Here is a 23,726-nt window from a genome sequence, read left to right as displayed (position 1 = left end):
TTTTATTTTGAATTAAATAAATAGAACACAAAACAATATTTATTATTTTTTTCAAAATTTTTTTGAGTACATAAAATCTTCAGTTGTTAGAAACATGAAAACCTTCCTTCGTGTGTATATGTTTTATGATTAAATTTTATATACGTAACTTGAAGTCGCAAATTTGATAAATAAAAATAAATTTGATAATTAACTGGTTAATAGGAGAATCGAGGATTTAAAGATTTTCAAGGCACAGCCATAATAAGTTTTATTGATTTTTGGAACTACCACTGGACAGATAAGCGCTCTATAAAAACAACCGAAGGTTAAAGAATAGTTGATTACCTACTGGATTTTCCAGGAATTCGACATTGAAGTAAACATTTTGGAAAACAGCATCAAAAAAATGAAGCTGACAACGATTCTGTTGGTTGTGGCTGTAATCACTATACTAGCCGTTAGTGTAAACGCAGAAGATAACAAAAAGGATGAAACTATTATGGCACAAATAAAGGCGGTAAGCAATATTTTGGAAAAAAGTCTGGAAAATTTGGTACAAGAATCTCATTGACGATTTATTATATAGCATAGTTCAATAATTAAACATTTAAATTTCGGTAATATTAACCGATTATAAGGTTTGTTTAGTTCATCAATTAATTTTTTTTTCAGCTTGGAAAGGAATATTATAAAAAAGCTTTGATTAAAGGAAGAGATTGGCTTAAAAAAGGAAGTGAGTGGCTTGACAAAAAAGCGAATGGTGTTTAATTATAAAAGTGTTCTAGAAACTTCTCATGTATCTACACTTTTTTGTGATATACTATATATAAACATAACATTCATTGTATATAATAGTAAATATTAATAAAAAATTGAAGAAAAAAAATGCTTTACCACAAAATTTTTAGAATTAAGAAACTTGTGCTTCTGTAGTATACAAACTATACTGTTGGATAATATTTAGGTAAATAAAAATTCACAAATCTAAGCAAATACTAACAATATAAAAATTGGACTTTGCAAAACTTTTATTTAACCAAGATCTGAGATTTTTAGAATAAAAAGTTAGTTTTTCCTTGATATAATCGTTTTTAAATATAAGAGCTTAAAAAAATCTCAATGCTCGAATAACGTTAATTCAATATTAATAATTTAATAAATAGTACATAGCATAATAAAATAAATTATATTAATTGAATAAGGCCAGCTGCATAATACTTACGTCCATTGCCCCTGATTTTAACTGTTAGAAAGTGTCAAATGGTTTTCTTCTGTTTATGTAATAATTTATGGATTTGAGTGACAATTATAGTTTGCGTATGTGTATAAGCATGAAACAAAAAATTGAAATTCATAAATCATTACAAATACCACAAAATGATTTGACGTCGTAGCTCTAGCAATTGAAATATGTGTCATTACGATTTTTCTTGCGGCAATAGATGCACGTGTGCAGCGCAGCCTTTCTTAGGAAAATGTCCGAATTAAAGAAAACAACAATAAATAAATAAATGAAAATGAAAAAAGAATTTTTTGAAAATAATCGCCCTATTTAAAATTTGTGTTACTTTTAATGGTAAATTTTATATATAAAAGTAAAAAATTTCCATTTCATAAATTCTTACCGATTTGATTATAGACATTTTTTATTTCTTTTTTGTTATGTATAAAAAGACTGTTGAAGTCAAAGATATTTTACATTATTTTTTTGGTAAATATGTATTTGCAAAATTACAAGTAAGTCAGAGGATTTGTATTTAATTAACATGCTTATGAGACACAAGTAATTGACTTGAAGTAATTGCTTGTAATGGTCTACATTATAAAATTACTGATTGTATATAAATGTTAATGGAGGTGATAGCCTAGCCGGAGGTTGGGGGGGAGGGGGAGTATAGACAAAAGAAATACTGCGTCGCAGGCCTACGTGCAAGGTTGCGTAACGAAACCTGAGTTTTTGTGTAAGGGATAATTACACGACTTGATAACTTTTATCAAAATCAAATTTATTTTTATAAATTATATAGTTATAGTATATATATTCAATATATTTATCTCAAATCACTGTAGAAATTGGACGATATAAATAAAATTATGTCTTCGTGACTGTTATAGGTTTAATTTTTTTGAAGACCATTTTCTCGCAAGCCATTTTTATTTAGATCAAAGAAGTCATTATGCAAAAAAGTATTAAAACTTTTCTAAATGTATATATTTTTAATTAAATATTACCTACTTAACTGAAAACTCGCAAATTCTACAAAAAACTAGACTTTACAAATAGTTGGTTAATAAGGAAATCGAGGCTTTAAAAATTTTCGTGGTAGCAATTACAAGGTTTATTTGTTTTGAAAGTATCTCGGTAGAGTGATAACTTTTGTATAAAAACAAGTGAGAATGAAAAATAACTTATATTGTTAAGTGAATTTCTAAAGAATTCTGCATTAAAGTAATAATTTAAAAAAGAGAAGTAGTTACGAAATGAAGCTGATAGCGATTCTGTTGATTCTGACTACAGTCGTTATGTTGGTCAGTAGTGTACATTGAAAGCGTAGAAAAACGTGGGCGGACCCTGAAATAAAAATAGTAAGTTTGTTCTGAGAATTTGCAAAAACAATGCAGAAAACTCATTTACGATTGTCTGTAGACAATAATTATTAATTCATTGTGCTTTTATTGTTTTCAGCTTCACAAACCGGTTGGAACCGTATTCGACTTTAATGAGTTTGATAAATGATAAGCTGTTTCCTCAAATTGAATCGACGTTCAAATATGAAATATTAAATTTACTAATTGAAAGGTGGTTTAATACATTTTTTAAAGAAAACGATGAATACTTTATATTTACTAATTTTATCTTGACTCCTGTAGCTGTATTTTCTTATCGTAGAGGGTCAGAAAATCTTGATATACAAATGATATAATTTTACTACATAGAAGAAGGAGCTTATATGACTATGGATGTCATGAAAAATTTGCGAATAAAATAAAACAGAAAAAGATACAACTTTATCATATATGCGAATATAATATTTGTCGAATCAATTTTATTAAAAAAAGTATACCATAAACAGTTATGTGAGCTTGTGGAAACCTGAAATGTGTGTGGCTTTTGTGTATATCATTTATGTTTGGATATTATTTACGTAAGTCGAAGTCGCGTAATTAAACGGTATAAATCAAACTAAACTATATAACTGTGTATCTCCGTAATTGTTATAAGAATTAAAATATTTTTACATGTGATTTTTCCGTAAACATTTTTTATTTAGAGTTTAAAGAGAGAATTATGTAAAAAAGTAATAAAACTTTTCTGTAAATGTACATAATTTAAGTTAAATATTATACTTACTTAACTGAAAAGTCGCAAATTCTACAAAAAAAAAGCTGGACTCTACAAATAGTTGGTTAAAGACTTTAAAAACTTGTGTGGTAGTGATAACAAATTTTATTGGTTTTGGAAGTATCTCGCTGGAGAGATAAAGTCCTTGTATAAAAACAACTGGGGATTAAAGAAATGCACATTTCTTACTAGATTTTCCAGAGACTTAGCATTACAGCAATAATTTTCAAAAAGAGAAGCAATAAATAAAAAATGAAGCTGTCGACAATTTTTTTGATTTTGATTGTAGTCGTCATGATGGCCATTAGTGTATATGCTGAAAGCCACAGTAAAAACCGGAATGAACGTAAAACAACAATCACCAGGTTTCTTGTAAGAACTTGAAAAATGAAGAAAACAAATGCAATAATAATTTAATCAGTAGACAATAAATGAATATTTTAATTTCAAGAATCTTAACTTCAGTTAAGGTTCTTTGAGATTATAAATTAATTACTTTTTTTGTATATAGGCTCGTAAGAAAACCTGAGCTGAAATCAAACTCCAAAAACTCAATCTCGAAAAACTCGAAAAACTCGAAAAACTCGAAAAACTCGAAAATCCGAAGTTGAATGCATAGATGCCTGAAAACGATTCGCTCTGTTCAAATATGAAATACCATCAAATTTATAATTAATAGTTATTGGTCTAATAAATTTTTGAAAGAAAATATAACATTTTGCTAGTAGTCTTTGTTATTTCGTTCAAAATCATAATTTAGGGAGAAATTATGTAGACATTTCCTGCCCCTTTCTTACAATCGATAGATCTTGCCATGCGATTGGTAAACTCCATGTTTTAGCTTACTTTAACGTCATAGGTCTCGCTATTTTTTATATGCCTACATTGCTGCATAATAATAATAGCACAGAGAAACGTACGCAAATGTTCAAAATTTGCAATATTTCTATATAATTCCATGATATTTCTGTAATAAAATTGTTTAGTGAATTTTTCAAACTTTCTATTGTGTTCATCTTTCTCATATATATTATTATCCATGCAATATTTTTTTTACCTTATAATTTTTTACTTCATTTTCCATCCTTTAGAGCTGTTGTAATAATAAATTAAACTTAATACTGATATATCCTTTATTGCTATGTATTAATGGTTTGACTGCATCAAGAGACACGGTAGAGTGTCTCGACGGCAAGTATATACATAAAACTAGATATAGACGTGTCCATATCTTATTTGTACGTATGGGAATAATATAAAACTTTTTATTAAATGTATTAAAAAAATATCGTGACGCATCAAACGTTTTATATTTTATCAAGAAAATAATAAAAAAGTCTTCTGAAATTATACACTTCGCAAATTTTTCAATTTTACCATATATGCAAATAAATCTTATTGAGTCAAAGATAGTTTGCTTTATTTGGAGCAAATATTTATTTATAAATTCATGAGAAAATATTCCTTGAATAATGTTGAATGTGCAATTGATCGATGAAAATACTCTACCAGTCGTAAGTATGGCTTCACTAAAGTGAAAATAGATCCAACTTTAAAATTTGTAAACATCACTCGTGTGAAGAAATTTAAAAGTCTGCTTCGTTTCATTTGAAAGGTTATTTCAGTGTCTTATGAATGTTTAAATAATATAAATAGCATTTTTTAATATTAAAAATTATTATTTAGAAATTAGAATTATTAGAGCGTAAAACTGAATAAACTGAATGTGAGTTTTTGATGAGGGATGAAAACACAAATTGTCAATTTGTTTGAAAATTGACTTTTTATGTTTTGTGTGACATTGATAAATATACTACAGGGTATTTATTTTAACTAGCTACAGAGTCTGAGCGCAGCAATTAATTTGTCTGCGTAAATATTGTAAAAGGTTGTCATTTTTTGCGTGTAAATTGTCTGAATATCTTTTCAGTTTATTAGATCCAAAAAGTATCATGCAAAAAAGTATTAAACTTTTCCTTGTCAATTGTAATTATTTTATAATTAATTTTCTTTACTGCCTAATAATTTATATTTGCAAAATCCTTTTAATATTGATGTTTTTATATTCTAGTTTCACTTTCACGAATTATTTTTTGCATTCCATTTTTATATGGTCTTAAAAAATTGATTAAATAAGCGTCAATAAATAAATTTAAAGAATGAAACTGGAATATAAAAAAACTGTTAAGGATACGATGTTTTCTATATATGTATGTGTAAAAAAAGCAGTAGAGTGTTAAGTATCATTAACGAAACTGAAAAGTAGCAATTCATAAAAATATTATATACTTAACAATTAATCGGTGAATAGGAGAATCGATGATTTATTGATTTATATGGTAGCAATAACAATATTTATTGGTTTTGAAACTATCGTTGGAGAGATAAGCTTTCTATAAAATAGCTAAGGATTACAAAGGTGTACATTGCCTACTGGATTTTCCAGTGATTTGGCATTAAAGTATGAATTTTTTGAAAGAGCACCAATCACAAAAATGAAGCTGACTACAATTTTGTTGCTCGTGACTGTGCTCACTATGTTGGTTGTTAGCGTATACGCTGGAAAACATAAAAAACATGGGAAGAAAAGTAGAAAAGTAAGCAAGTTTATCGAAAGAACTTAAAGAACTAAATGAAAATTATTTATTAACGATTTATCGTAGGCAATAATTCAGTACTTGAATTACAATAATATATAAACTGGTATAGTACAGTCTATTAGTTAATCAATTAAGTATGTTTTTATTTTCAGCTTCATAAGAAAAAAATACCGAAAGGAAATTTCATCAGAGTGAATAATATTCTTAGGGGGAGCGGTAATGTAGGAGGAAAAAAGAGAAGATTTGATATTTTATATTAAACCACTAATTGGATAAGTGAATAAAAAATTTTATAGAGGAAACAATGAATTGTTTTATTTATTAACGCTATAATGATCCCTGAAACTCCATATTTTCTTGTCGTAAAAAGTAAAAAACTATTGACAAACTATATGAGTTTGCAAGGAGAAAGTATGAGTTTATCTGACCAAAGAAGTTGTAAAAAATTTGCTAATGAGATAAAAAGAAAATGATAAAATTAATCGTGTAGTTTATTGATATGACATTGAAGTTAGCCACACATTTACAGCCCAAAAGTGACGATTTTTTTAAGATATAATAGTTTGAAAAATCCACTGAGAGACTTTACACTCCAGAACTCTTTGAAACTATTCGCATTGTACATAATATTAGATTTTGAAGACGAGTATTTATTGGTTGTTAAGAGAAATAAAAATATATACTTGCGATAAAGACAAATTTAATTAATTCTGTAATTTAGTCTCATTAACAATATTTATAACGTTTTACTTACGTAATTAATATTTAACAATATCGAATATCTATTTGACGCACAGTTTTCTTGTTTCTAAAAGCTTACATAAACTTTAATTGTAAAACTATTTTTTATTAATATCATACTATACAGTGAATGTTAAATGTACACATGTAATATAAAATATAAACTCAGAAAATATAGATAATTGGGGTAAATATCTCAAACATATTTACGTTGTTTTAATTTTGTCTGCTTTTTCACTAAGCCATTTACTTCCTTTTTGAAGCCACTCTTTTGCTTTGCCTTTGAATTTGTTAAAAAATTCCTTCCCCGCCTAAGAAAAAAAAACAGCTGTTAATTGATGGACTAAATAACCTTTAACAACAGTTCGTGTTGCTTAAATTTAAATATTTAGTTTTTGTAATCTACTAATAAATCACGAAGGAGGTTTTGGTTTCAGGTTTTCCAGATTTTTACAACTAAAAATGCTTACATTTTTCATTTTTGTCCAGAAGCCTCCTTCTTTGGACTTTTCTTCTTCTGCGCTTACACTAACAGCCACCATAGCGATCACAGTCACAATTAACAAAATCGTTGTCAGCTTCATTGTTATTGATTGGAATTTCTATCCAAGAAATTATTACTTTAATTCCGAATTTCTCGAAAATGCAGAATACAGTGAACGTCTTTGTAAATTTTAGGTATTTTATAAAAAGCTTATCTCTAGAAATAGTCCCAAAAATCATTAAATTCATTTTATTATAGTCATTAAAATCTTTAAATCCTCGATTCTCCTATCAACCGATTAATTGTAAAATGAAGTTTTATTTATAAAATTTGTGACTTTCGAGTTACGTAAATAACATTTCATCATAAGATATGAACATTCGAAGGACAACAATTTATTAGTATAGAACAGTTAGTTTGTAGATTTAAATTCTTTATTATGATTTTAACTAATAATTATTCTAAAACATTTTTATTTGGTAAATAAAGAAAATCCGGAAACAAAAGTTTTAATCAATATTTATAATTTATGAAATGAAAATAATTATTTTCCTTTAAGTTAAAATCGTTAGTAAACAGTTTCTTTGTTTTAAACAAATTTTCCATTAATATTATTTGCGTACAATAATGAGGATGTTCTACAATACTGTTATAAATAGAATATATTCCTACCCAGCACATTAAGAAATCAACCAATTAATATATATTTTGTGTTATTTATAATAACCTGTAGTATAGTTATATAGTCTTGATCTTGAGGGGCGTACCAGAAAAAACGACGATTTCCTTCATTTTTTTTATGAAGTTCTTTATTTTGATTGTATATTCTTAAATTTTATTTGAAGAGCTTTCCAAAGCCCTTTTTTTCTTTTAAATTTTATTCAGTCATTTACGTCACTAGATAATTAAATGTAAAAGTTTACGTAGGTGAGCGATTATATGTATAAGTGTTCTCATAATTGTCACAGACACTACTTCAGCCGAACCCTTAACTACGTGATAGTTATAAAGGAAATATTGTATAAAAAACTGGATTATAAATAAAAAAATTAAAATTGAGGCTTGGAAAGCTCTGGAGATAAGCTACGAAAATATGCAATAAAATATGAGTTTCCACTAAAAATAGGTGATCTTCATTTGTCTTTTACATCACTTCACAAGGTAAAACCAATACAGTCATGCAATAGATTTATAAAAGTACCACAAATTCGTGAGTTAATATTTTTTTAATTATATTGAATAAGGAGATATATTACATTGTTGAGAGTTTAGGATATTCTGTACATGAATTTAAAATTTCTTGCAAAAAATAATCTTGATTAAAAAAAATTTTTAAAATACAGTCTTCAGTTTTTAAGAATGTCATACATGTCCTTCAAATATACGTATTTTATCATTCAATTTTATTTACGTAACTCAAAAGTCGCAAATTCAATAAATAAAATGAAGCGTACATTTGAAAAGTTTATAGGAGAATCGTGGATTTCAAGATTTTCATGGTGGTTGTAATAAAATTTATTGGTTTAGAGAATTATGACTGGACAGATAAGAGAGTTATATAAAATCAACGCAGGATTAAAAAAGCGTATATTGCTTACTGGATTTGTTAGTAATTCTGTATTAAAGTAATCATTTCTGAGAACAGCAGCAGCTAACAGAAATGAAGTTGGCGACGATTCTGTTGATTGTAACTGCGGTTGCTATTTTCGCCATTAGTGCAGTAGACGCAGAAGCAGAACCGGGTAAAGGAAAACGCAGATGGTCGTGGAAAAAATTGAGGCTTGTAAGAAATTTTGTTTAAAAATTCTAAAAAGAGTATGACAAAAAAAGGTTATCGATGATTTATTAGTAGAAAATAATAAAATATTTAAATTTGATTAATTCTTGATGTTAAGTTTTATTTAGTTTATTAATTTATTATATTTTTTATTCTCAGTTCGGCAGAGGATTACTAAAAACAGCAGGACATAAAGGAAGAGGCTGGTTGAGAAAAATGGGTAAATCGATTAAAAAAATGGGTTAAATAAGTTGTAGAAATATTCCATGTATCTTTATTCTTTCGATTAAATATACATGCAAGCAACATATTCATCGTATAAAATAGTATTAGGAACATAATTTTTAATACAAACTGATGTATAAATTTTTGAGAATCTGAATTTTTGTTTCTGCTGTATATTTTTATGATTTGATATTATATAAGTGAAAATCCACAAAAATTCTACAAATAAAAATAAAATTATTTTTGTTTCACTTTCTGTAAAAACTGGACAAGTTTATCAAAACAATCCCTTTTTAGTCCCAGGGAGTAGAGTTCAAAGAGTAAATAGAGCTTATAATTTAATTTTCCAAAAATTTTAGAAAATTTCTGGAAAAAATTTAATATAACTATGCAAAGTTAATTTTGAAACTGTTTTACCGATGCAGAATTGTGGTCATGAAGTGAAAAAAAATAGGCTAATCATCTCTGGCTATAGTAGGAATATCCATTACCAACTGTCTTCTTACTATAGACCATCAACACATATCAACCAAAAGTTGTAAGATCCCTATGCATGTGAGACTGGAAGTACGATCACAGATGCATACAATTTTTCCAAATGAAAAGAAAGCTTTCTAAGAAATATTTTGTATTTTAGCATTTTTCATCATGATTTCTAGAAGACATACATATTTTTATTATTATATTCTACCTTATATAAAAACCAAGAAAGTTAAAGAAAACTTTAAACATGTAAGAAATCACTGCATGTAATGAAGTGAAAGCTGCATATGTAGTATGGTATAGTAGGGAATGGTGGAGGAGAACAGTAGAAATATACCTATTAAGGGAATCTAGGTTTCTACGAAAAATTTCCACTAAAAAAATGTTCAAAAATATTGGGAATTAGAGCCATTTTGAGGGAGGCAAACTTACTCATTTTATTATGCTATAATCCAGCTCAGTACGCTTGTTTTTCAAATAAAAAAAAAAACATTAAAAACAATTCTATTTTTTCCCTGACACATTAAGTTTAACACAGAGATTTTTTATTAGGACGAAAATGATTTAAACGAGTAATTTGAAAATAAAAGAAAAAAATATTCTTAAAATTATAGAAGGTTTTTTGGATTACAATAGTTAGCTCTGCAAAAACACAACTTTTAAATTATTTGATCGTAGTAGAAGATTGGTTATACGTATTTCAAATGTTTATTCTCTTTATATAAGCATGACTCATCGAAAGAAGGAACTGATTATATTAAAATCGAAATGAATGAGTTGGAGTAGATTTTTTAATACATTTGATTTAATCTTTGGAAGGCTTCTCCTACTTTATTATTAAAAAATTGCGTTCTGAAATTATTCAGAATTTTAAACATTATCGACCAATTCTAAAGATGAAAAATGTGAGTTCTTTCACGAAGAATTAAAATAAAATTAATAAACCTTTTTGAAAATTGACTTTTTATGTTTTGTGTAAAGTAGATAAAACTGCAGGGCATTTACTTTAACTCGCTGCAAAGCTTGAATGTAAAATCCATTTATCTTCATAACTATTATAAAAGGTCTAATTTTTTGAATGTGATAAATACCCTTTCTATTTAAATTCAAAAAGTTATTATACAAAGAAACTATTAAGTCCTTCCTACACAGGTGTATATACTTAATGATTAAATATTCTACATACAGTATTAAAAAATCGTAATTTCTATGAAAAAACTAAACTCTACGATTAATCGGTGAATGGCAAACACGAGTATTCAAAGATTTTCATGGTTTAGCAATAAGATTTATTGGTTTTTGGAACTATCGTTGGAAAGATAAGCATTGTATAAAAACAGCTGAGAATTGAAAAAGCGCATATTGTCAATTGAGTTTTGCACAAATTCTACATAAAAATAATAATTTTAAAAAACAACAGCAACCTGTGAGAAAAAATGAAACAGATAACGATTCTGTTTCTAGCAACCGTGATCGTTGTATTGGCCATTAGTTTAACGATAGTTGATGGTCGCAGGCATTTTGTGTCTAAAATATCACACCTCGCCAACCTAAATAATAATAAAACTGCGGCTACGACTAATGCAACAGAGACAGGGGCAGAGAGTATATTAAATTCAGTAAGTAAAACTTTTGTAAAAGTCAGAAAAATCTTTCTAGGAAAACTCACTGACAATTTATTAGTAGACAATGATTGAATACCTCAATTTCAAGAACATTACCTGATGCTAAGGTGTATTTAGTTCATCAAATAATTAATTCTTTTTTTATCCTCAGGATGGCTTTAAATTCGCTGCAAGGGTTGGTTTGAGAGTGCTGAAAAATGCTCTTTCGTCAAGACACAGATCGAAAAAAAAGATACATATTTGAAGGTGTTTAAGAACTCTTGCAATAAAGTTATAAATTAACTGTATATAGCTTCAATACAATTTTTTTAAGAAACAGTGACATTTTGTATTTATTAATTTTATTTTCATTCCTATGGAGTCATATTTTCTTGGCGTGGAGAGTCAACATATATTTATAAACGATGTAAGATTGCGAAATGGAAGTACCAGTTTATGTGAGTAAAGACGACGTAAAAAATTTGCAAATAAAATAAAAAAAGGATAAAAATTAATCGTGTAGTTTATTTATTTGTATTAAAAGAGCATATAATTTAAAACATATTTAGTTTACAATAGCATGGGCAGGAAAATTATTGGCTGTTTGTTAATTGTTGTTATTAAATTAATAGAGAAACAGATTTAAGAATTTTTTTTCAATATTTTGGGTATAAGCATGTTTGGAAATTTACCTCTTATCTGTGTTCTGGATAGAATATATATGCACTAGGGTGGTCGTTAAAAAAAAATTTTTGACCGATCCCCAAACATCACTAGTATTTTATGAGAAACTACAGTGGTTGAAACCTGTGGCCTGATAAATGATGGAAACATGTGCCTCAATGCGATCAAATACAATTTTCGAAGAATTTTACAGTTTTTTGCAGATAACTCATTAAATATTCGATTCTATGAAAAGATGCATATAACCTTTTCTCTGAAGAATTAAATTCTACATAATAAAGATTCTACACATTTTTCTTCTAGAATGCATACTAATCGAGATATTCCTGAAAAATCGATCCTCTTTTTCGTTTATACACATTATATTGACATGCTCATATGAATAGTTATTCTTATTTCACTGTAGTTACATATTTTATTTCTCTTAATTTAATAAAATATGTTAATTGTACGGTAAACTAAAAATAATTATTCATATGAGCATATGTCAATATAATGTGTATAAACGAAAAAGAGGATCGATTTTTCAGCAATATCTCGATTAGTATGCATTCTACAAGAAAAATGTATAGAACCTTTATTATGTAGAATTTAATTCTTCAGAGAAAAGGTTATATGCATCTTTTCATAGAATCGAATATTTAATGAGTTATCTGTGAAAAACTGTAAAATTCTTCGAAAATTATATTTGATCGCAATGAGGCACGTGTTTCCATCATTTGTCAGGCCACAGGTTTGAACCACTGTAGTTTCTCATCAAATACTAGTGTTTTTTAAGGATCCGCCAAAAAATTTTTTTGTAACGACAACCCAATGTGCACATTACATTCGTCGTTTAACATTAAACCTATCATTGATTAAATTAAATCGACCTTTTTAAATGAAAATATCCGTATATAAAAAAATTTTTTGAGTAGGTTTACTATTAATATTGTATTATTGAAAAAAATGTTTTACTACAAGCTTTTAAAAGCGTATCAAACCTGTGCATCAGGCATGCATTCTTTATCATTATATATAATTTCCAGAAGTTAAAATTGGTACAAATTGCATTAACATAAAACTATAAACTGCACAATTAGCCTGTTAATAGGTTAGTCGTGAATGTAAAATTTTAATGGTAGCAATAAAGAAGTTTATTGGTTATTATAGGAATCACAGTTGGAGCGATAAAGATTTTATAAAAACGGATGAGAATTGAAAAAGTGTCTACTGTCAGTTGGACTTTCTAGGGATAGGGATAGAAGTATTTATTTTGGAAAACAGAAGAAAAAAAGAAATGAAGCTGACGACGATTTTGTTGATATTGAGTGTGGTTGCTCTTCTAGCAATTAGTGCAAACGCGGCTGATAAGAAAAAAGACGATAAACAAGAAAAGGGTCCAGGCTTTTGGGGTGGCATAATAGGGGTATGCAATTTTGTTTTATGAATTTGAAAAATCTGATAAGAAAAACTCATTAAATTGTATTAATTAAAATAGTAAAATACTTGTGATTTTTTATAATATTAATTGATGCTAATGATTACAAAATCATTTATTATTTATTTTATTATCAGGCAATCCAGAAAGGCGCCGATTATGTAATAGGGAAGCCGATAAAGTGGTTCACTGGAATGTTCGGATGATCTGAGCAACAACTATATAGGATTAAATAGCTGGTTAAAATAAATTATTAAAAATAATAAACGAAATTAATTTTTCATTAATTTCTTCAAGATCAATAAAACTATCCTTTCTTATTTTTAGGCTACCAAAAAACGTTTATAAAAAACATACAAATATAAAGAGAAGGGGAGGGAGGGCACAGTTTTGAGAGGTAACTAAAATCGCAGTGAAAAAATTGATACGAGTGAAATAAAGTGAAAAAGATAAAGTTAATCGTGAAGTTTATTTATTTACGATAAAAGAGTAAAATTCACAAAAAAATTGTTTAAAAATGTTTCAACGATTTTTATTGCTACCAATAATAATATTTATTACCCAGTGATAACGTGTATAGTTTTAGAAGAGTTTAAAAGAATTAACAAAAAATACGAAGAGTTGCAGTTGAATTTTTTTGGAAAATGATGGAAACTGCTGGATTTTAGAATCTTTCACTTGTTACGTATATCGTTCAGCTCGGGAAATTTAAATTTCGAGACGAATGCTTTTAGGGGTTGTCGATACCTGATATATTATTAGTTTACGGTAGGACGAGTAGGGGATTTTGTGGTTGCTTGTAGATTGTGGAAAAAGGGTGATCACTTCCCCACCCCTTTTCCTTAGGGTGTGATGGGGTGGACGAAGTGGGGCAGAAATGCGGAGAGAAATGGAATCGAGCGAGGATTACACGGGTATACAAGTACTCAAACTCACACTTTCCACCCCCTTACATTCCCTACAAGTTTTTCCAGCCTTTGCCCACTCTCCCTCCACCATATCTTTATTCCTGTGCTATATCTTTCTCTTTTCCACTCTTTTTTCCTTTCTTTTTATCCCCCCTCCCCCTCTATTTCTCACCCAGAAAAAAACTTTAAATTTTAATTAATTTCTTATCTTCTTTTTTATTGTTTTTAATCATATTATACTCTACTTTATTTTCAAAATCTCTCAAATTTTTTCCCTAACACTTTCCACCATTTTTGGTTATAATTTGTCCCTCCATTATTTTTTTTATGTCTTCTTATTCAATTTCCTTACCAATACATTCTATCCTTATCCTTCCTACAGTCCTCTCTCCCCAAATAACACACACACACACACACACCAAAAGCTCTCGCTTGTTTTATTCCTTTCTTTATCTCCATCTTTTTCCCCCACTTTTTACCCAACAGTTTCCTGCTCCGTCACCTTCAATCGTTTTCCGTCATACTTTTTTCCCTCCCCCAGTTTTTATTCAACACTTTCGTACTCCGTCACCTTCCATCATATTCCATCCCAGTCCTCCATCTCCCTCCCCCCACTCCCAAGTCTCAGCGAGAGCCACTCCAACCCCCTTTATTCCTCGTTTAATCCCAACTTACTCGAAATCCAAAGGCGCCCACGTGGAATACCAGGAGTACATCCTGTTAACTTGAAACTCCTCGCTGATTTCTAATTAACGATTGTTTGCATTGTGTTATAAATTTTCCACTCCCATTATATCTTGTTTGCCTAGCCAGATTCCCATTGGCCAACGTCTTATTTCTCCACTTCCCCATCCCCTCCACTTCATCTCTTGCAAAACGATTCCAGGAAGATTGGCGAATGCAAAAATCACAAATAACAATTGGATCTTCGGTTTTACGTTAAATCCTTCAATCGAAGTACATAATTGCATGGACCCAAATATTGCTTATAAAAAGAATGAAAAAAATTTCATATTGAAAATTATGGAATACAATTTTAATATTATCAAATTTACTGAAAATAACTTAGGACTATAAAATATAGATAATAATTATAAGTGAAAAATTGATAAATATATACAAAGTGCTGAAGCATGTAAGGAGTGGGAATAAAAGCAAGGTGAGAGTTGAGAGTGAGCCATTAATATAAATATAGAAAAAAGTTAAAACAACAGGAGGTTATATAGAACAAGAAATTAAATGTTATTTGTAATGAATAGAAGTTTGAGGAAGTAACGATCGGCCGATAACGGAGATGGAGGATTAGCGTTAAGAGGGTGTGTACGTGTGAAAGGGGGACGCGGGGTGGGAGGAGGGGGGGGGGGGGAGTCACGGTTCGTGAGATGTTCATTTGCGAGCCTTCGTGTGGAACGAACTGGACCGCGCTTGATTCTTTGTTAACTCATGCGTGACAGGAAAATACAAGCAATCTCCCTCCCCCTCCCCTGCACTTTTGCAGCCCTCGCTTAAAACCTAATTAAGCAGATAGGTAATTGCAGATAACCAACTCCCTCCCTTATCAATCGACGCGCGATTTTAAGCCGATTATCCTAACGCCTAATTACATTCCAATGAAAAATTGAGAAAAATCGAGGTTGATGAATAAGAAAATAAAGAAAGAAATTATCGAAGAAAAATTTCAGCGAGTAAAAAAAAAGAGATGAAATTGAATAGAAGAAGAAAGGAAGACTCTAGGGGGGGGGGGGAGGAAAAAATACGGGGAATAGAGGGAAGAGCAACATCCGGCTTAATGCTGTGTGTTAATATAAGAAACTACGGTTGTGGAATTACGCTCATAATCCAGAATTACATTGTGTAGCTCCGAATTGCAGTTGTGTGCGAGTGTTTATATCCGTGGTGTGAGTGTCCGCTTGTGTTTACGCGTGCGTCCGTGTGCGCATAATAATCCTACGGGTTTATATGGAGAAGGCAAACAATGGCTGGTGGGCAAATGCTCGCTGGACAGACACACCATTTCAAGGCAAGCCCTGCCACTCCTATTCATACAAACAATGGACAATCAGATATGAAAGATGTACATACCACTGTCCATATGTAAGACCTCTACAGTCACACATGTACACTCTCAACGTCCACTCTTACCTATAAATACTTCAACGACGATTAGACAATTAGCGACTCCTGGATATTTTCTCTCCTCTTGTGTTTCTCAAACCTTCCGCTAAAATATTTGCCAGAGACTAAAAGATTGCTGTACAATTTTGCACGTCCAGTCAAATTTAATGAATAATAGTGAATTATTTAAAAAAAAAAGTTTTTCGAAAAATATGTATACTTGAGAAGCTTATTTCAGGTGTGGGTTGAAAGTTCTAGGATTCGAGATAGTTTATTATATTTGCTTTATTAATTTATTACATTATATCTTAATTTTATAAAGTAATTAAAATTTTCAATTTTAATATTTGTCGTTTTATTACCACAGTTTTCGAATTATTTAAATCATCCCTGCGATATGGCTTCCAGAAATGAATAGTTAAAATTCGCAATAGACAGGAATAAAAATGTTTTTGCGTTGTTAAAGGTCAGACTGCTTTTGCGCGCTTTAAGTTTATTGAATTTTTGATATTTTTTCTGCTCATAGCCTTCTGACATATAAAATTTCATCGACTTGAAGAATTTTTTTTTTTAAATTCGTCAAAGTATAATCTGTTAAGTTATTTTCACACGAATTTTATCAAAACTTCGGTTCCTTCTAATAGCCTATAATTCTTTACATAATATTTTTGCATTTTACACATTTTTAAAACACTTAAAAAAATATCTGTAAATTTTCAATGCTATATTGATAATCAGTTTTTTTAATTCCTAAACTTGTATAGTGTAAAGAGTACTTATGTGTTTTTTCCAGGGTTCCTGCTGATTGCTTAACCTTTTTTCTAACAACAATCCAACCTTCTACATGGCATGAAAAACGTCCACTGCATCTAAACTTGTAGAAATTTTACATAAAACTTCTGGTCTATAAAAATCTAGTAACAATAATTTTTTATACAGGATGATTCTGCACAAGTGCGTCATACTTTAGTGGTATACAGTATAATAAAAAATAATGCTTAAATATTCTTAAGGAATTAATCCATTTTATTTATTTTTTATTGTAGCGTTATTTAAAAATTCCTTGATTTAACATCTTCTTAATTTTTTGTAGATAACGATTCATATGAAAGATTAAAATTAGGTTAAGTTTTAAAATCTCTTGTTGAAACAACAGGTTTTCAGTAAAACTATGTTTATTTTGCTTAAGCCAAAGGAATCCAAATTTAGGTTATTTTTTTAACCAAAAGATGTAATGCGCAATCTAGTTTTTAAATTTTAGATAAAAATAAATTAAAATTAATAAACAATTTTAATTTATTTTTTGATTTGGGATATGTGAAAATATGGTCGGAATCATTATTTTCGGTTTTATGTGTCATACTATGCTCAACTTTATTATATTAGACGACATGAATTATGGACAAATACGTTTACGTGAATAAAAATTATCTTGCATTGAAAACAAAAACGTCAATATAAGCACGTAAAATATTTAATGGTGCAATGTTATAACAATGCTATAATAAAATTTATTATTCTATCAAAGGATTTCGCAGCAACTCTGTGATAGGGTTTTTAAAAGGGACTATTTTATACAACCCTTAGTTAAATGCAAAGAGAAATGGAGGAAAAACTAGATACGAAAAATTTATTTAATTCTCTACTTTTGGTAAATCTTCTGAAACTTAGAAAGAAGAGTGAGTAATCGTGGTTATTTCTTGCGCGTGGAATTTTAACATCCCTGCTGCTCTTTTCCAATGCACCGCTGTCCTTGGATCCTATTGGGACGTCGTAGGAATATAAACGAATCTTTCACGAGGCAGAGGGCTAGAGAAGAGATCCTAAAAAAATTAACGAATAATGAATAAACCAAAATTGCAAGAAAGACCTCTCCAGAATACTAAAACGTATAAAAAATTAAAAGAATTTATATCTTTCTTATAAAAAATCTATGGAACATTTGTGGAGTACCTATTGTTTATCAAATGACGTACGTAATAGGAAAACTGAGGTTTTAAAATTTTGTTATTGTAAAAATAATGAGATTTATTGACCTTGGAGATTAAAACTCAAGTGATAAAGTTTGTATATAAGAAGAACAGACGAATGAAGAAGCATACATTAATACTGGATTCTCCTAGGAGTTGGAAAAAGAAAAGCAAGAAAGTTCGGAAGATATGAAGTTGACGACGATCCTATTCATTTGCGGTGTAATCTCTCTGCTTGTTGTTTTTGGAAACGCATATCCCAATCCCAAGCACTCAGAGTCAGGTGATGGCGTCTTCGATTCATTAAAAAGTGTAAGACATTTTTTTTAAACAACTTTGAATTATTTCAGGGTTTTTGATTCGTAACTTTATAAACAAAATGATAAAAATTGTTAGTTTTTTTTATTGTCAGTAAATACTGGTTACTGAGCTTCCATATTCTATGTTACACTTATTAGAAAATTTATGGAACTGATAGTTAATGGCTAATATAAATGAAAACAGAGTCTAAGAATAAAACTCTTAACATTGGAAAAAATTATTTATAGCCTATATCTAAATAGAATTTATTTTATTTTTTAGTGGGGTAAAAAGGTTATGAAGTCGCCAACAGGAGATGCTATTCGAAAATTCGCTCATTACAAGGATGGCCACTTTGACTTAAATATCCCTCATTCAGGTATCGAAATCTCCGTAAATGTAGACCCAGAAAAACATCCACATCTTACGCATGGTATGTCGAAATACTGGACTCAACATGAATAAATGGATACAAATTTCATATAACGCTTGATTTCTACCAAACTTTTCCCGATCCCTAAAGTGCTAATTTTTTATCCTAGTGTACTTAAAATTATTTGGCAAAAAAGTAAAAAAATCGCAAAGACTTTTTTTTAGAACCTTTCTTGGGAGAAAGGGAAAGACAGAAGATATCAAACAAAATTACCGTATAAAATTCGCTAAAATTGCATAAAAAAATTTCAAGAATAAAAAAAAATAAAATATTAATAGTATTTTTTCATATTTTATTACTTTAAGAAATATGTATGTAAAAATTCAGGAATATTTGTTTAAAAATTGATTTTACCTTTCCTGGATAATCCTGACGATAGGAAAATCGAAGTTTTAAAATATTTTACTGCTGGGACAACTAGATTTATTGACTTTGGGATTAGCAGTAAAGCGATAAGGTTCGTATAAAAACAATTGGAGATTGAAGAGAACGTATGTTGGTTTGGCTTTGGAAATTTCGGGAGTTTCAGATTATAGTAGTTATTTTGAAAAAGCATTAAACTTTTTTCAAAGAAATGAAGTTGGCAACGATTCTACTCATTTTTGGTGTGATATCTTTGTGAAAATGTATGGGAGCAAGAGTTTAAGTCCACAAAATTTTTGAACAAAGTAAAAATTTATAAGGCGTATTTTTAATAACTTTGAAATATATAAGCTATTTATTCATCTAGTTATACAAAAAAAATAACAAAGACGTTCTTTTTATTACTGTCAGCGTTTGACAGTGTGAAAGTTTATATGCTTTGTTATACATAGAATCTAAATAAGGGATAGGCACTAATAGATAAATGAATATGGTCAAAATACAATAATTTTAAAACTGGACAAAACCAATTATACAGTGAATTCAGATTATTAAGATTATATCTTGATTTTCAGATAGGTGATCAATTTTTAAAGCATCCTTCATCACCAATACTTACAGAATACACCATGAAATATGGTAATTTTAATCCTGTAAAGATTCCTTTCACCAGGTAAGGATGTCAGTGCAAGTTTTGATAAATAAAATTTAGAGAAAGCTCTCCTAAGATATGTAGCTTACAAGAGTCAAATGAATAAAGATTTCTTATGGAACTAAATTTCTACCAAATTTTATTCTTTTGCCAATACCTGTTATGTATATTTTTCTTATTATAATAGAAAACTGAAAAAATGAAAATACCGAAAAGCCCAGGAATCAAATCTGCTTTTATGCTAGGATATAAGTATGAAATTGGTAGCATTGGAGCAATATTAGTGTGTCTTTAAAAAATTCTCATTTTCATTATTTGAAATAGTAAGAAAATCTCAAATATTCAGAGAAACTTCATTGAAACGATGATAACGATACTTTTATTTTCATTAGTCAATCAAGCGCGTCGGTTCTCAGCCTCTTCATTGTGGCCACCATTATTGATAGGAAGAGTGGCTAAAGAGTTTTAATTAACGACTCTTACACTATTTCCGATATTTTAAATTTGAAAGAGACTTTAAATTCCAAAAAAATATACAACAAAATTACAAACCTTGTGTATCGCCTTAGTTATCAATTACATAAAATACTGTGTACAGGCTCCTCTTCTTAAAACAGTCTAAAGCATGCACGTAAAAAATATAATATTAATTTTCAAAACTAACAACTACAAAATATTACCTAAGATTTCTTTCAATATAAAAAATAACAGTGCTTGAAATTTATAATCTTACATACCCTGAAGTTTTTAATTAATAGACTCTTATGTTATTATACACCACTAAGCCAGTTCCCAACAAACTAACCTCAATACGCAGCACATTTTCTTTCTACGCGCCTGTGTACTGTGAATTAATTTATTTTTTTATTTTAATTGATTTTCAAATATTACATTTTATTGTTAACAGTAGGACGAAATATATAATTTTATTGCCATAATGTATTATTGATACCAGACACACGTGTGATACCGCGCGCGTGGAATTGACATGTGAAATACACTTACAATAATTACACACACTAAATACATATTGCTACCATTTAACAAATACCAACAATATATCAAAAAATACTTTTATTCTTTTATTATATTACATATACATACAGTATGTGCTATACACATAAATAAACAAGCACTAAACTGTAGATTAATACTGTTTAGCAGAGTTGCCAGAAATGTATTATTTCTTCTTCCTACTACGACCTCTATTCCCTCTGTAGGTTGTGGCACAAACAACGAAACTTGGAGAGTTTAGTGGGGAGGAAAAGTATCTGCTTCTAACAACACTGTTGCTCAGTCTTCGTTTGTTTTCGTAGAATGGGTGTAGAAGAGAGGGGATAACTAAAGGATAGAAGATACGTTTTAGACATGATAAAGAGAGAAAAAGACAGAGAAAGATCAAATTGAGATAAGCACTGACTCTAGATCGAAAGAAACTTTCCCTGATGGAAAGAATTTTAAATTGAAATAAAAACCAAAAAATGAAATTTTAAAAATACAAATTTAAATTTCTCAAGATTATGTAACTCGATTAATTTATTTTTTTCTCATTGAAAAATTTAATAGAAATCGTAAATAATATTTAACTAAATTCTCTATTTCAATATATCACTCGAAATTTGATTGAAAATTAGAAAACTATTTTTAGTTAGGGTAGTATAACTTGGCGTAAAATAAGATAGCGTTCACGTGGATTTTTTAAATTAATTGCTAACGTAATTCGACTACCTTCTTGATGGTATTCGTTTCTTTTCCTCTACCGGATTGACGTAAATTTATGGCATTTCATTTAAAAACTAACGCAATCGTTACTGGATAATCTGGGTAATGGGAGAATCGTGGCTTAAAAATGTTTGTTACTTTTCTAGTAACCAAATTTATCGGCTTTGAGAACATTGAGCGAGGCGATAAGGTTTGTATAAAAACAATAGGTGACGACGAAGTAAAGGCATAGTACCTTTTGATTTTCAAGGGAAACTTAATTGAAGAGTTATTTTAAAATAGAATAAAACAAAAAGTATCAGAAGAAATGAAGGCTACGACGATTTTGTTCATTTTCGGTGTGATCACTCTGCTTGCTGCTAGTGGGAACGCATCTCATAAGGGAAGCGGCGCCTTAAATCTCCTAGAGAGAGGTGCAGCATGGGACGAGAAATCTAAGGTTACTTCTGGCGTTTTAAGTACAATGAAAGATGTAAGGCTTTTTTTTAATAACTCTAAAATATTTAAGCCAACGATTCGTCATTTATTATACAAAAATTATTAACAATTTGTTTGTTTGTTACTGCCAGTAGCTGCCAATTACTGAAACTCTTATACATATGTTATGTTATGCATTTCTTAGAATTTCAAAAACTGGTAGCGATTGGCATATAAATGGACTTAATTATAATAATAGAGTAATAAAATTAAAAAAATTAAAATATATAGTACATATAATTTATTTTATTTTACAGGTAGGTTCAAAAATCTTAAAGAGTCCTGTAGGATCTTTCCTCAAGGAATATGCTAATTTTGATGGTGACAAATTAGATGTAAAAATTCCTTACGTAGGTCTTGAGTTCTCCGTAGGTTTTGACAAAGCGAAACATCAAGGAATCATGAGTACTCTTGCTGAACATTTCTTGAAAGAGGCTTAAACGAATAAACACGGACCATTTCTTAAAGACTACGCTAATTTTGATGACGAAAAATCACACACAGATGAAGAGATTGATTGCATTCATTTTGCGTGTTCCGTAGGTTTAGACAATAAAAAACATTAAGGAATCATGAGTGTTCTTAACGAACACTTTCTAAAAGAGATTAAGAGTGAATAAAAATTCTGCGTCAAACTAAATTTATACGAAATTTTATTTCGACACCTGAAATGTTTCTTTCTTATCTTGACGAGCCAAAAAATATTTGGCAAAAAAGTAGAAGCACCGGAAGGGGGGAGGGGGTGGGAGAAATAAAGAAAAACCAATACAAGAAGTGACATGGAGATGGAAACGAAGTTGGGGAGGGTTTGAAAAAAGGACGATTGGAAATAGGAGAAAGGCACGCGAAGGAAAACCATGAATAGAGTTTCGTTGACGGGATAGTAGAGGGAAAAGAGAAAGAGGGGAGGGGGTAGGGCGAAAGAAAAGAATTGGATAAGAAAAAAAATGTGGTTGTGGGGTGGAAATATAGATACTCAAAGGTTTCCAACTGGAAAGGGACTGCCAGTCACCCTGGAGCCCTTTTCACCTTAATGCGAATTTAATGCACTCCCCTTTTCTTCTCAGACCCCCTCCCCTTCACTCCGTCTACCGTTGCGCGTTGCGCATTTATTCTTCCCCCTCTCCTCTTTATTCTTGCTTCAGCGTTATGGACGGTATGAATTCACTCACCCCCGCGATACAGACTTATTATATTCGACCATTGTAACCACTTTATTCGTGCATTCGCATGGACCAGCTGTTCGGGACAAGCAATTCCGCCTTGGAACGCCCTTAATGCCATACCAAAGCCTTCCGCAAAGTTTTTTTTATCTCGCCAGTAACGTTAATTTCAATAGAAACTCGACGAACGACTCATTTTTAATCCGAAACTCGCCTCTCCCCGACGTTAAAACTCTGCAAAGTTTTTTCTCAATTAAGGCGATCTCGAAGCTGCTCGGTC

At 29.7% G+C, this 23,726-nt stretch overlaps 3 protein-coding genes and 8 long non-coding RNA genes across 13 annotated transcripts in view; 7 read left to right on the top strand and 4 right to left on the bottom strand.

Annotated features, from left to right (window-relative positions):
• Window positions 1-23,726, bottom strand: part of Slip1 (SLo interacting protein 1) — a 117,004-nt gene that overhangs the window by 8,019 nt on the left and 85,259 nt on the right. The gene's annotated exons all lie outside the window — the stretch shown is intronic.
• Window positions 281-868, top strand: LOC136775654 (uncharacterized). The gene is made up of 2 exons (XR_010822972.1): window positions 281-499; window positions 655-868. It is a non-coding gene; the product is annotated as an uncharacterized lncRNA (long non-coding RNA).
• LOC136775494 (uncharacterized) lies at window positions 2,283-4,032 on the top strand. Of its 2 annotated transcripts, XR_010822938.1 has the most exons (3): window positions 2,318-2,568; window positions 2,669-3,697; window positions 3,837-4,032. It is a non-coding gene; the product is annotated as an uncharacterized lncRNA (long non-coding RNA). The 2 variants fall into 2 exon arrangements; XR_010822937.1 differs by lacking the exon at window positions 3,837-4,032 and having other exon boundaries at window positions 2,283-2,568; window positions 2,669-2,999.
• LOC136775496 (uncharacterized) lies at window positions 3,693-4,577 on the bottom strand. The gene is made up of 3 exons (XR_010822939.1): window positions 4,383-4,577; window positions 4,123-4,292; window positions 3,693-3,948 (listed from the first exon to the last, which is right to left on the bottom strand). It is a non-coding gene; the product is annotated as an uncharacterized lncRNA (long non-coding RNA).
• On the bottom strand, window positions 6,752-7,328 carry LOC136775541 (uncharacterized). The gene is made up of 2 exons (XR_010822946.1): window positions 7,137-7,328; window positions 6,752-6,977 (listed from the first exon to the last, which is right to left on the bottom strand). It is a non-coding gene; the product is annotated as an uncharacterized lncRNA (long non-coding RNA).
• On the top strand, window positions 8,734-9,403 carry LOC136775537 (uncharacterized). The gene is made up of 2 exons (XR_010822945.1): window positions 8,734-8,933; window positions 9,087-9,403. It is a non-coding gene; the product is annotated as an uncharacterized lncRNA (long non-coding RNA).
• LOC136775652 (uncharacterized) lies at window positions 11,013-11,579 on the top strand. The gene is made up of 2 exons (XR_010822969.1): window positions 11,013-11,254; window positions 11,412-11,579. It is a non-coding gene; the product is annotated as an uncharacterized lncRNA (long non-coding RNA).
• On the top strand, window positions 13,141-13,815 carry LOC136775653 (uncharacterized). 2 transcript variants are annotated; one of them, XR_010822971.1, is made up of 3 exons: window positions 13,141-13,331; window positions 13,481-13,582; window positions 13,671-13,815. It is a non-coding gene; the product is annotated as an uncharacterized lncRNA (long non-coding RNA). The 2 variants fall into 2 exon arrangements; XR_010822970.1 differs by lacking the exon at window positions 13,671-13,815 and having other exon boundaries at window positions 13,481-13,626.
• Window positions 16,634-17,221, bottom strand: LOC136775585 (uncharacterized). Its single transcript, XR_010822952.1, has 2 exons — window positions 17,143-17,221; window positions 16,634-17,072 (listed from the first exon to the last, which is right to left on the bottom strand). It is a non-coding gene; the product is annotated as an uncharacterized lncRNA (long non-coding RNA).
• Window positions 18,460-19,269, top strand: LOC136775323 (uncharacterized). The gene is made up of 2 exons (XM_066729994.1): window positions 18,460-18,648; window positions 18,919-19,269. Exons 1-2 carry the CDS (start codon window positions 18,526-18,528, stop codon window positions 19,099-19,101), a joined length of 306 nt encoding a protein of 101 aa, XP_066586091.1. The 5' UTR covers window positions 18,460-18,525; the 3' UTR covers window positions 19,102-19,269.
• On the top strand, window positions 22,033-22,923 carry LOC136775551 (uncharacterized). Its single transcript, XM_066730429.1, has 2 exons — window positions 22,033-22,278; window positions 22,541-22,923. Exons 1-2 carry the CDS (start codon window positions 22,114-22,116, stop codon window positions 22,721-22,723), a joined length of 348 nt encoding a protein of 115 aa, XP_066586526.1. The 5' UTR covers window positions 22,033-22,113; the 3' UTR covers window positions 22,724-22,923.

This window comes from Prorops nasuta, unplaced genomic scaffold (genome assembly GCF_024137725.1).
Source record: "Prorops nasuta isolate Cenicafe-Biocafe unplaced genomic scaffold, Cenicafe_Pnas_1.2 PNAS00008, whole genome shotgun sequence".
NCBI lineage: Eukaryota > Metazoa > Arthropoda > Insecta > Hymenoptera > Bethylidae > Prorops > Prorops nasuta.
Note: the sequence above shows the minus strand (reverse complement) of the source record. Positions and strands in the feature narration are given on the sequence as shown.